This window comes from Haplochromis burtoni, unplaced genomic scaffold, assembly GCF_018398535.1.
Source record: "Haplochromis burtoni strain Fernald_Lab_line unplaced genomic scaffold, NCSU_Asbu1 Contig_23, whole genome shotgun sequence".
Lineage (NCBI taxonomy): Eukaryota > Metazoa > Chordata > Actinopteri > Cichliformes > Cichlidae > Haplochromis > Haplochromis burtoni.
Window position 1 is genome coordinate 3,607,545 of NW_024582384.1, and position 12,540 is coordinate 3,620,084.

General features: G+C 42.5%; 1 protein-coding gene across 1 annotated transcript; it reads left to right on the forward strand.

The window, feature by feature from the left end:
* The first annotated feature begins 551 nt into the window (after positions 1 to 551).
* enc1 (ectodermal-neural cortex 1) lies at positions 552 to 12,309 on the forward strand. The gene is made up of 3 exons (XM_005917182.2): positions 552 to 909; positions 5,660 to 7,475; positions 10,564 to 12,309. The coding sequence occupies exon 2, from the start codon at positions 5,666 to 5,668 to the stop codon at positions 7,439 to 7,441; it is 1,776 nt and encodes a 591-aa protein (XP_005917244.1). The 5' UTR covers positions 552 to 909; positions 5,660 to 5,665; the 3' UTR covers positions 7,442 to 7,475; positions 10,564 to 12,309.
* Positions 12,310 to 12,540: the final 231 nt, after the last annotated feature.

Genomic DNA, 12,540 nt, shown 5'->3' on the forward strand with positions numbered 1-12,540 from the left:
TCCTATATGTTATTGTTTCACAATGTCTTGGAGTGGCTAAAGTCTTGAGTCCACAAAGCACAACACCGGAACAATACCTTTAATTTTCTCTTGGCTCTTCTGTCACAATGCTGGGTGGATCCTGTTTGGTCTTCTGAGGAACCACTAAACCATTACGTGGACTGCTGCGACGCAGATCCTGCACACTGTATCAGCATTTTACTAAAGCATTTGCCTTTCAAACCAAGTTAAGCACCGCTCCTATCCACGCAGCCTGCTTAGTAGTTACTTTGTAGAAAGATTTAGAGACATATATATATATATATATATATACAGATACGTTAATCATATGATTACGTTAATCATGCATTAGACTCCTCTAATGCATACTTTATTAAGAGTCTGAACGGTCAGAAAGTCCTTTAAAAAAGAAAAAAGAAAACTTTAACTGAACTCATCTTTAGCGATTACTTGGTAATTATCTTACACAGTGGGATGGTATGGTACATGTTCTCTTTCCTTCGCTCGGTTTCGTGCGCGAGGTTACGGTCCTCCCAGTTCCCACTGTGGACACACCCACTTGTTTCAGTGAGAGAGAAGTGGGAGCGCAGGAGAAGGAGGAGGACACATAGGATTCAGTCACACAGCAGCAGCAGCTTTAGAGGAGCTCATCCAAACATCTCCGCTCATCCTTCACATCACAGCTACCATCTATTGATACCCGGCTGCCCAGAGGTCCATTGAAGCCTCGGTAAACTACCTGTAACTCACAATCGGCGTGGATCTCGACTTAGTATTCCGTGACCTTTCGGATATAAATCCCACGGAGTTGCACTCCCCGAGCGTAAGGCTTGCATCGTGGCTCTTGTAGAAGTGGCATGTTCGAGGGAAACTCCGGGCACAATTGAACTCCTGCTTTCACCCAAAGAGGTAAAACAAAATAAAGCATAATAATAATACTGATTATAATAATGATGATACTAGTAATGCTAAACCACCTCACTGCATCATGTTAAAGCGTGTGGCTCGATTGTTACATAGTAACTACGAATGCATCCCCCTTCTGCTCCAGGATGGAGCATTAGGAAGCGCAACAATGTTTACATTCGCTGATCACGTTCAGGTTCATTTTACTGATTTATTGATTTATCGATAGCTGATCTCCCCTCGGTCGTCTGCGTTCATGTCCTCAGCTGTTTCCTTGCACATTCGTGCATGCTGGGGATGTTTTGCTTGTTTAAAATGCGACATCAGATGTGACACGCTCTTCTCGACGTTACAAAGCCATGATTTTAATTTATTTAATTAGGTTTTTTTGTTTGTTTTTTCAATTGTACGGCGTTTGTTTGTGCATTTAGACTTGAGATCGTACATTTCGATCTTCAACACTGAAGAAGCAGGCGAACACATCTATAGCTCATTGCTCTTTCCTCTTGTTTTGCATCTTGCTTCAATTACCGCCCCCACTCACCGAGTGGCAGATGTACAGAACGAGGTCCACATAAGCTCCGGTGTTTACTTTTGAAGTGACTCCCCTCCCATCCCTCTTCCTGAGTCCATGGTTGACTGTGAACACCTGGCAATGATTTTTAAACAGGCTGTAGTCAGCCAGGCCCTGGCTCGAGTCCAGTGGCTGCATGTGCATGTCCTTTAACTGTGTGCTTTCTGAGTGAGGCGTGTAGTGTGGGCTTTCTGGGCTGTGTGCTCGGTGTGTGGATCTGATTTCTGTGAGGGGTGGGATGAGGAAGACATCTCTCTCTCCCTCTCTCAGCCACCGAGCCAACCACACATCTTGGCACTGCTGGCATTTCTTCCTGTCTGGACCCTTTGGTGTACTGACTGTGGTATTATAATAGAGGGAAGTCCTCCAGAGCAGCGTGGAAACCTCAATGCTGATAAGCTGTCACAAATTATTATTTTAGTCTAGTTGTTTGTATTAACTTGTGCAACAGAGATATTTGCTTTATTATACCACAAGCTGTCACATATTGTAATGGTCATCAAAGGGTTTGTGTTTGAAATTAGGCTGCATTATCTGCACATTTGCGGTAAATTGGGCACCACCTTTGCAACTGTGAGTCTTTCTCTCCACTGTCCTTAAAAATAAACTATAAAAATGACCACTTTGTAAAAGAAATAGAAATATTAATGGCACAGCAGAACTTCTCAGTACTCACAGCAATGTCTTTTGTTCTTTCTGACCAACAGTACAAAACCTTCAGGAATTTTCTCACCAATTTGGTTTGAATGGAGGCAGGGCGGGGACTTAAACTACTTGAGGTTGAACCTCTTTGTAGGTTATGTTAATAAAGTTTCATTAACCTAAAAATCTTTGCTACTTTGCTTTGTCATGAAGCTATGAATAAGTAGGAGGAAGAATGTTGCGCAAAGAAAAAAGAGTCAGAAACATCAGATAATCAGATAAATTATGGTATGAAAAACTTGAGTCACCAAAGAGGGAAGTGCATGTTTCCCAACATGTTATGTAAATGTTGTCATTTGCTTATTATTATTATTATTTTTACTTTGAAATTGATTATATTTTCCTATATTCTCATGGAAAATGCACAAAATCCACCTTGTGCAGATTGCGTCTGCAGATGTGAAGATGTGTCCAGGAGTTTGTTCTCATTTAGAGCAGGAGTAAGACAGCCTGCATTAGTTCATAGCCGAAAAGGGTTTGTCAGTTTAATCCTAGCTTTGAAATAGTTTTCCTTTTGCATTCCGCTTGTAACTTCCATGTAATTTACAGTTTCCAGACAGCTGTCAGGAATTTTTACAGACTTGTCACACTCGTGATGTTTGAATGCGCCCTGTGCCTGTGCCCTGTGGATGATGAGATTAAGCAAATTTAAACAGTGATACAAGTTATCTAATTTCCTCTGTAATCAGTGCTTAAGATCAAAACAAGAGAAACGTGCTTATGTTTCAGAGGTTAGTCTAAGTTTAAGCTTATAATCAGGAAGCAAATCCAACACTTTTAAGCGTAAGTGCAGTCTTCAATTATTCTTTCTCGTTGCATTGTCTAAGATTTGTATAAAACTTTTTTGTTTTTTTTTATTTATTTCTATTTTGAATCTAGCCGTGCTTGTATATGTCACAGACGGGTTTCGGGACCAGCTGCTTGAGCTGGTAATCCAGGCTTTACCCTTTAATATGCAAATAGTTGAGGCATGTGGTTTACTGATCTTTTCATTGTTCACCTTTCCCGCACTCCCCAGTATGCGGGCGTGAGTGAGCACTTTCGTTTGACAACAGGGAAAATGAAGATTGTGCAAACAGATCACCTTTGGTAATTGTGCTGGCCACCAGTGTTGTTTGGAGGAATGAGTGCATTGCAGTGAGATTAAAATGGAAAAGCTGTGTTATGCTTTGCTATTTTATTGCCACTAAATGATTTGTTTGGCAAAAGAACAGAGACGGTTAGCAGCTCAGCTAAGTGTCTATCATTTACTGGTAGACTATAATTAGCTTGTAATCATTTTGCTACCTAGTATGAAGCTAAATTATTGGACTAACTGAAGTGTTCATCTGCCAGCTCCAGTGCCTGAGAGTACCAATGGTTCTATTTATTAATATGCCAATGATTAACAAGTGTGAAACCTCTTCATTTTAGCGCCTGACTTATAAGGATCACATATTTAAATCAAGTCACTTACAGCCTCCAGTTAGAAACCCTGAGCTGCAATGTGTCCGTGTGTGTGTGTAGCATGTGACGTGTGCAAGGAGATTAGGTGAGGATGTTCTCCTTACAGATGAGCCAGAGGCCAGGAGTTGACAGGTTGCCAGTTTTGTCACTGCAGGAATGCAGTAAATCCTGTTCAACCGGTGGCGGTTGGTTTTGGGTTTCATTAACTTGTGATAAATAAGATTCTTCCTCTTTATACAAAGACGTGGAACGGCTGTGCACAGGCATCGCTGTCCTTTGAGCTGTGCGCTGACATCCCTGTGCGAACATGTTCAAAGGGACAAAGCCCAGAATCATTAGGATTCATCCTCTGAGCACCCTGAATGCCAAAAAAATAAAATCAAAATTCATAGCTGTTCATTCAGTATGCATTGAGATATTAAGCCCAAGGTATGAGAGCCACTGCTCACCAGAAATCCCCACTGGACTTGCATTCATACCTGCAGGGATTGGGCTTGATTTCCTATTCATGAGACTGCATTCTGAGGATTTTGGAACAGATGATGCAACTTAGCGAAAATGGAAACTGTCCTTAGCTCTCTGTAGCTTTCTGTTTTTTGAAGAGGAGTCATTTATGACAGCAAGGAACTTTTGAACTCTTTCACTCTTGAAGTGAAAATCCTATCATTCGAACATCAAATGCTCGCCACCTGTAGGTTTGTAAAACATTTGCTTGCTGACAGAGCTTGACCCCTTTCAGCTACAATAGATTTCACTTCAGGAGAGCCTTTGAAATGCAGAAAAGTGTGTATATATATATATATATATATATATATATATATATATATATATATATATATATGACTTCCTTTAAGCGTTGAACCTCCATAGAAATTCAGTTTTTATTAAACGTCTACATCTGTTTTATACCTAGCATATAAATGGAAGTCTGTTCCTTCTTCTGAAGCATTTTATTGATGTTTTTTTTTTCTTATTGAGCCATCAGAACTTTTTAATCATTATAATTCACAGCAGCTGTCAGGTTGTGGAGCTATTTGCAGTCAAGAATGAAATTACAAAACCATTAGAAACAAGCCCAGTCCTGTTTTTGTACTAAAACCTACCCTTACTACTAGGATTAACCAGCCTTCTATCAAATTCTATCAAGACCGATAGACTTAGGGGCAGGCTGACAACTTAAAATGTCTGTCAGCTGTGGATTTACTGGGTCAGACAGAGACTTGGTCCCTCTGTAAATAGAGTGCAGAAGGCACTTGACATGTCTAGAAATTGGTTGGAATAAAAGCGAGCTGTGAGCGAGCACAGGGCGAAGACAGTGAAGATGGGAGCTGTGATTTTCTGGGAGGAGAGTGCATTTCTCAGAGGCTTAAAAGAGCCCCACTGTCTCTTTCTTTTTCCCTTTTCATGAAGAATCCTCTGCAAAGGGAAACGTCATTGTTAATCGTGGCATCTCTGAAAGAGGAGGATTAGCATTGCTCAGAGCTGCAAGGCCTTGCAGTCTCTGCAAGAACACAATTGTTATCTACTCGACCTTCAGAACCCTCAGATTTATGCTGTTTTGTAATTTGTAATCACTTGATCTCTTTCTGAATATCTTGATCTCTTGGGAAGGATTGAGATTCCTCCTCCAAAAATACATTTTACGTTTTTTTTTTTTTTTTATCTCATTGTGGATATCAGTGCCCAACAATGTAATATATCAGCATCAACATCACCACATAGTGCATCCACTGTATTCACTTCACTAAACCTACATTTTTATGACTAATTGTACAGGACAAACAGTTTGTTTGCACTGTAAAGCTCCTGATTAATAGCTACTACATGCCCCATTTTTCAACATAAATTGCATCTAGCTTTAAATTTTAGTGGATGTGTTTAAAAGGTTAAGATACACCATATTACAGACTATTTGAAGACGGAAGATACACATTGTGGGAAATGTTGCATTGGTGAATAATAATTATGTGTAGTGGGCTTCAAATGTGCAGTGCATTGATGAGAGATTTTTCTTTATCTCTTTCATTTTAGGATTCAATGAAAATGTCCGTGTGCGTCCATGAGAACCGAAAATCGCGAGCCAGCACCGGCTCCATGAACATCTACCTTTTTCACAAGTCCTCCTATGCCGACAGCGTCCTTATGCACCTCAACTCGCTGCGGCAGCAAAGGCTTTTCACCGACGTCTTGCTCCATGCTGGCAGCCGCTCCTTTCCCTGCCACCGCGCAGTGCTGGCTGCCTGCAGTCGCTACTTTGAGGCCATGTTCAGCGGTGGCCTGAGGGAGAGTCAGGCCAGTGAGGTTGACTTCCGTGATTCGATCCACCCGGAGGTTTTGGAGCTCCTGCTGGATTACGCTTATTCATCACGGGTGGTCATCAATGAGGAGAATGCAGAGTCGTTGTTGGAGGCTGGGGACATGTTGGAATTTCAGGACATCCGGGATGCCTGCGCAGAATTCTTAGAGAGAAACCTTCACCCATCCAACTGCCTTGGCATGCTTCTGTTGTCAGACGCCCATCAGTGTACCAAGCTGTCAGAGCTCTCCTGGGGCATGTGCCTCAGCAACTTTCCTGCTATTTGCAAGACGGAGGACTTCCTCCAACTGCCCAAAGATATGGTGGTGCAGCTTTTATCACATGAGGAGCTAGAGACAGAAGACGAGAGACTGGTTTACGAAGCTGCTCTTAACTGGATCAACTACGACTTGGAAAGGAGGCACTGCCATCTCCCGGAGCTCCTGAGAACGGTTCGCCTTGCGCTATTGCCTGCCATCTTTTTAATGGAGAACGTCTCTACCGAAGAGCTAATTAACTCCCAGGCCAAGAGCAAGGAGCTGGTGGATGAAGCTATTCGCTGTAAGCTGAAAATCCTGCAGAACGATGGCGTTGTTAACAGCCCATGTGCTCGACCCAGAAAAACCAGCCATGCCCTGTTTCTTCTGGGTGGCCAGACTTTCATGTGTGACAAGTTGTACCTTGTGGACCAGAAAGCCAAAGAGATCATCCCAAAGGCTGACATCCCCAGTCCACGGAAGGAGTTTAGTGCCTGTGCAATTGGATGTAAGGTGTACATCACTGGTGGCAGAGGCTCAGAAAATGGCGTGTCCAAAGATGTTTGGGTCTATGACACTGTCCACGAGGAATGGTCAAAGGCGGCACCCATGCTGATTGCCAGGTTCGGCCACGGGTCTGCAGAGCTGAAACACTGTCTCTACGTCGTAGGTGGTCACACCGCAGCGACAGGCTGCCTTCCAGCTTCTCCATCAGTGTCTCTCAAACAGGTGGAGCAGTTTGACCCCGTGGCAAACAAGTGGACAATGGTAGCTCCTCTGAGAGAGGGTGTGAGCAACGCAGCAGTAGTTAGCGTCAAACTCAAACTCTTTGCTTTCGGAGGAACCAGCGTCACCCACGACAAGCTGCCCAAGGTGCAGTGCTACGATCCGCAGGAGAACCGATGGACCGTGCCTGCATCCTGCCCTCAGCCATGGCGCTACACAGCCGCCGCTGTCCTGGGAAACCAGATCTTCGTCATGGGCGGAGACACAGAGTTCTCAGCATGCTCGGCATACAAGTTCAGCAGCGAGAGCTACCAGTGGACAAAAGTGGGTGATGTGACTGCCAAGAGGATGAGCTGCCAGGCTGTGGCATCAGGGAACAAACTCTATGTGGTGGGTGGGTACTTTGGCACACAGAGGTGTAAAACTCTGGACTGCTATGACCCCACACTGGATGCGTGGAACAGCATAACTACAGTGCCATACTCACTCATTCCTACTGCTTTTGTCAGCACCTGGAAACATCTACCTGCTTGAGTTCAGAACCCTCTACATGCACCCTTTCCATTAGGTAAGATCGTGCTCCTGATACCTTTGATTTTACGTGCCTTGTGGAGTACTGGTATTATGCGATATATGAGAACAGTTGTATGAAGCAGGTTTTTTTTGTTTCAGTTGGAGCTGTAAAAAAATCCAATAAATTGCCTGAAGTAACTGGAAATTTAACTAGAAATACGAAAAAAAAAACCACCTCAGCAGTACACTTCCCTTCTGTTTGAGACTAGCACCTCGAGGCTATGTTAGCCACTGCTATAAGACACCTGACTCTTTGACAGCTCTGTCAGCATTCGTGTTTGATCTAGGGCAGTCCAAGGGTCGGGTTTTCCCAAGGGAAATCATACAGTTTGATCCTTTTTTAAGAACCCTCCATCACAAATCTGACAGTGCTACACTAAAGCGATTCTTTGAAGCAACCTTTGAAGGGTTTGACAGTTTTTGGTAGTATAAACACTCAGTATTGAATTGCATTATTAATGTTTTACCCCTGTATAGATGTATGTCTATGTGAATTGCATTTAGAGTTTGAAGTATCATGATTTTAAAGTTAAAAAGAATTCAGGCCTGTAACATGATGCAATTTTTCACTCTGTTAGGCTTTTAGATTTTCACAATAAGAGTTATACTGGCACGATAAGTGGAGTGGAGGGCAGACCAGTGGGGGATTGATAGGGCTTGTGTGCTTTAGTTAAGTGAGTTATGCGGCTGCGGGGATGGGCCGAAGGACAGAGAGGGTAATTGAAAGAGAATAGGATACTTTTATTGCTCCTGTGGGGGAAATCTCTCTAAGAGGGAAAAGGGGGTCTGCCAATTAGACAAGCTCCACACCAGCAGGCTGCAACACCCCAGCGCGGATAATCCACTCTCAGTTGCCTTCCTTTGATGAGGTTATGGTCTTTACACTGGGTGAGAGGGAGGTGGCCGGCGACTCACGCAGTGTCGGAAACCATTCATCATCAGCTACAAGATGAGGCGACTGCGAGAAGTGGCAGCGAGGGACATGAGGAGGCGTTGTAAAGCTAGACGGCGTGAGACCTACCCCTCAGCCCACTCAAACACACACCATCCTTCATAGTAGTGGCCTCGCTCTGAAAATTTACGGTCTCTTCCGGTTCCGTCTGTGCCTTCCTGGTCTTATTTTTAACTACGGTCTCCGGCTCTGATGGTAAATAGGCTGGACGTATGTGGAGCATGGGTAGTGAGCTGGCAAACCTGATCTTTCTGTGCACTGCAGGCTGGAGGGTCATGATCACATCACATCAGACAATCACTGCAACCTACTCCGATGCCCACGCACACATAGCCTTGCAGACAGTCTTTCATTTTTCTCTATTTTTTTCTGAAATGGCTAGCAGGTATGAATGCAAAGTACTGACATACACAAACGGTGTCCCACTTGATAATCCCAGGAAACTGCTCGGAGTGGCATCACTGCTATAAGGCTGTGATGTTCCTCTTCTTTACTGGATGAAATATTTTGCATTGTTTCTTTTTTTTTTGTGACTTGTCTCTGAAAGAGAGACTGAAGGCCTGAACTATCTGTAAGCCAGCGCAATAAAATGCTCAGTGAAGTGAATAATCCTGCCACTAATTTAATAGAGAATTTGTTTTTTTTCTGTGTCTGCCTGTCATGGCAACTGACAGTCTACTCAATGAACGCGGTGAAAAGATGAAATGTGGAGGAATGGAAAAGAAGGCTGACTGTTTAGGAATAAAAGGAGAATGAAGGATGTTAGACCTCACAGGAGGAGATTGTAGCTGTGAGGGGAAAAACGAAGTTTGCAGTCTTTTTCTCCCAGGGGAAAATTCCTAACTCCTCTTTGAGTTCTCCTTTTTTATTTTCTCAGAAAGCTGTTAGCAGGGAAAAATGGTTGAAGAATTACCACCAAAATGCCTAATGTGAGGCATAACAGAATCATTTTAGGCCTCAGTCTTTGTATGGGTGAAGCGAATATAATGGTTGATGGCTTTTGTTAGCATCAGATGAAGCCACGCTAGCTTTTTCTCAATTTTCCACAGTTAGCTGCTAAGCTAAACTAAGATAAGATAAGCTAAGCTAATAATCCCATCTTTTAGAACATGTCAGAGTAATCAGGCTTCAAACAACAAACTATTGACATAAAAGTAAACAAATGGAGATCACACAGTATCCACTGCTTTAAATACTCTAGCAAATCTGTGTTAATCTCTGGACTAAAACAAAACTCAGGACTCCAGTTTTCTGACTACTAATAATTTTGAACAGAAATCCAGTACTTAAATAGGTTTCTGGATCTGAAGGTACACAACAGCACTACCCATACGGGGAGAGTGTAACACAGACATATACTCATATGCACTTCACTCATCTCTTTTCACTCTCTGTGTGTTTATGCACTACTTTGCATTTAATCACGAGTTATTATTATTAGTTTCTTCCTGTTAAAAAGGGAGTTTTTCCTTCCCACTGTTGCCAAGTGCTTGCTCATAGAGGGTTGTCTGACTGTTGTGGTTTTCTCTGTATTATTGTAGTGTCTTTACCTTACAGTATATAGCACCTCGAGGTGACTATTGTTGTGGTTTGGCGCAATGTATAAACAAAATGGAATTTAATTAAACTGAATATACTGCTAACAGAAGGAAACTTGTAACCAACATGTGAGGCACGCTCACCCAAATGACACCAAACACTACACTTCTCTCACTGTGGTTCCCAGCAATACATTCACTGAGTTTGAATTAGATTCACTGATTCTGCAGTAAAACACAACCTGTGGACTGTTCATATTCCTAAATTGTTGTTTAGATCATGTGCATCACTCATGTCTGTCATGATTATTAAGTGAATTAAACACAATCCAATACTGCTCATGTAAAGACAAATACACGTCTCCAAAAAGCTGACTCAACAGCAGGGATACAGTCCACTAGGCAGGAGTTTGGTTTTATTTTGTGCACCCTGACTCTTTAGACAGAAAAAAAATCTTTTATTCCTAATCCTAATCTTCTGTACTGTTTTGATTAATTAAAAGGTCCCCTTTAAACTGTTTAGCACTGTTTGCTTTCAGGCATTTTCACCTTATTAGCCTGCCTAATGAGTCTTTCTTTTCTCTCTCCCTTAGATTTCCCTGTTTTGCATCATCTACTGGTCTCCCAACTGTGAAGAAGCACACATTCTTTTTCTCCAAAAGAGACACTGAGCAGTGATGTACAGACGCCCGCATTCATTTTGATGTTGCAAAGAGGCAAAAAAAGAAAGAAGAAAAAAAATCAGAGGCATGGACAGATGGACACTTTCACTAGAACGATGCCATCTCTCGTTTTGTGAGATGGAAGCTGAGGCGTACAGTAAAAAGAAGTTCACGCAAACAAACCAAACAAACTGCTGCTTGGCACAAACTCCCACTCTGCGTGGGGCATTTTACACTTGTGCTTTCATGCTGCCACTGGCGTGCTGAAAACATATCACACTACCTGCATTTCTTTCCCCCCGTTCAGTCATGAAATGCTTGTTAAGACTTTATTGTTGTTTTTAAATATTAAGAGAAAAAGAAGAAAAAAATGTATAGCATGACAGATGCCCTGTTTAGATTGCTGGAGGTGGAACACGAGGATAGGTTAAAGTTTGACTGAACATAGATGATTTATAGAAGGTAGAATGAAGGAGCAAACACCCCCTCAGTCCTCTAATAAGCTCTTCTGTTTGTATCTTCTTTTGCGTCGTTTCAAGCTTGTGCGTCTAACAGCTGTGACACAGAAACAAACCAGGCAGTGACAGGGCACTGCCTGGTTTGTGAGGTTTTGATGGCCAACACAAGCTGAGTTGGAAGAGGTTGGAGGGGTAGATCTGTGCATGGCCAAGGAGTGGGATGGGGTGAAGGTGCCTTGAGGTCATGACCTTACATGTTTGCATGTGACGCTCGCTGAACCAACCCACTGTACACAGGGCTGGGCGGATTTTGGCAGGCTCGGAAGGAACGCCGTAACACTTCATGCTGTAAAAGACTGGCTTTGCTTCTGACAAAAGCAGCGGCTCGCTCGCCTGAGTCGTAGCTGAACCCTTTTTTGAGCATGTTCGTGGTGATTCACTAAGAAAACAAACAAAAGATAACAAAAAAACTGGCATGGACTCTCGTCACCTTAAACGCAAACTGAGAAGTTATCAGTTTCTTCTTAAACTTGCTGCAATGTAGTCTTAATTTATATGGCAATGAATACTCTTGTTATGTTAAGATGTTTTAATGGTATTTATTTTCTTCTCTGCCTGTGTTCATTACGTGAATGTATGTTTGGGTTATGTTGTGCATGGCCGGTTGTTGTGTTTTAATTTCATCGCAGTTGGGGCGGGCGGCTGTATTTTGGACAGTCCAGTTTTTTGCGTGAGGTACTTGGTTCTTTTAAGAGAAACCTCTCCCAGGGTTTCATGGATGCAAGAGGCAGAATGACTCACACTACAGATAATGTAAAGCAGTCATTAGCAAGACTATAGAGTCCCTTACACTATAGAAGACTGAACGGCTTTGAAAGAAATGTTGTTTTAATTCTCTTTAAGCTCTAATCTGGGTCCAAACTTGCCTTAAATCAGCCTAAATAGGAGACCAAATGAAGTGGGTTAGATGAACCATAAAACAGAAAAGGCTGGGAGATCGGTGCAGTATATGACCCAGTACCAACAAGGGAGAGTAACCCTCACATGGCTAAGATTGTGACAGCTGGACGACTGTCACATGTGCTAACTTGGCTTCTCATGAGTCTTTGTAATCATTAGGTTAAGAACTCCAGTAAGCTGTGCATTGTTAAGGGCAGACACCACAGTGCTTTTCACCATAGTGTCATTCATACACATTAAAAAAAAGAAGAAAAAAAAAGAGGTATCCGAAGACCAAAACATGTGTCATTAAACACTTTCATATGAAACACTTGGCAACATTAATCAGCGTTTTTCATCTGTGTGTCTGTCTGTGTGACCTGAACATTGGCGTTTTACATTTGAATATTAATGGTATCATTGAATTTCAATGTAAGAGGTAATGTTTTGGTGGAATATGTATGTAATTTTTTTTAAACTTCTATGTGCAGTCAAATTAAATCAACAGGGG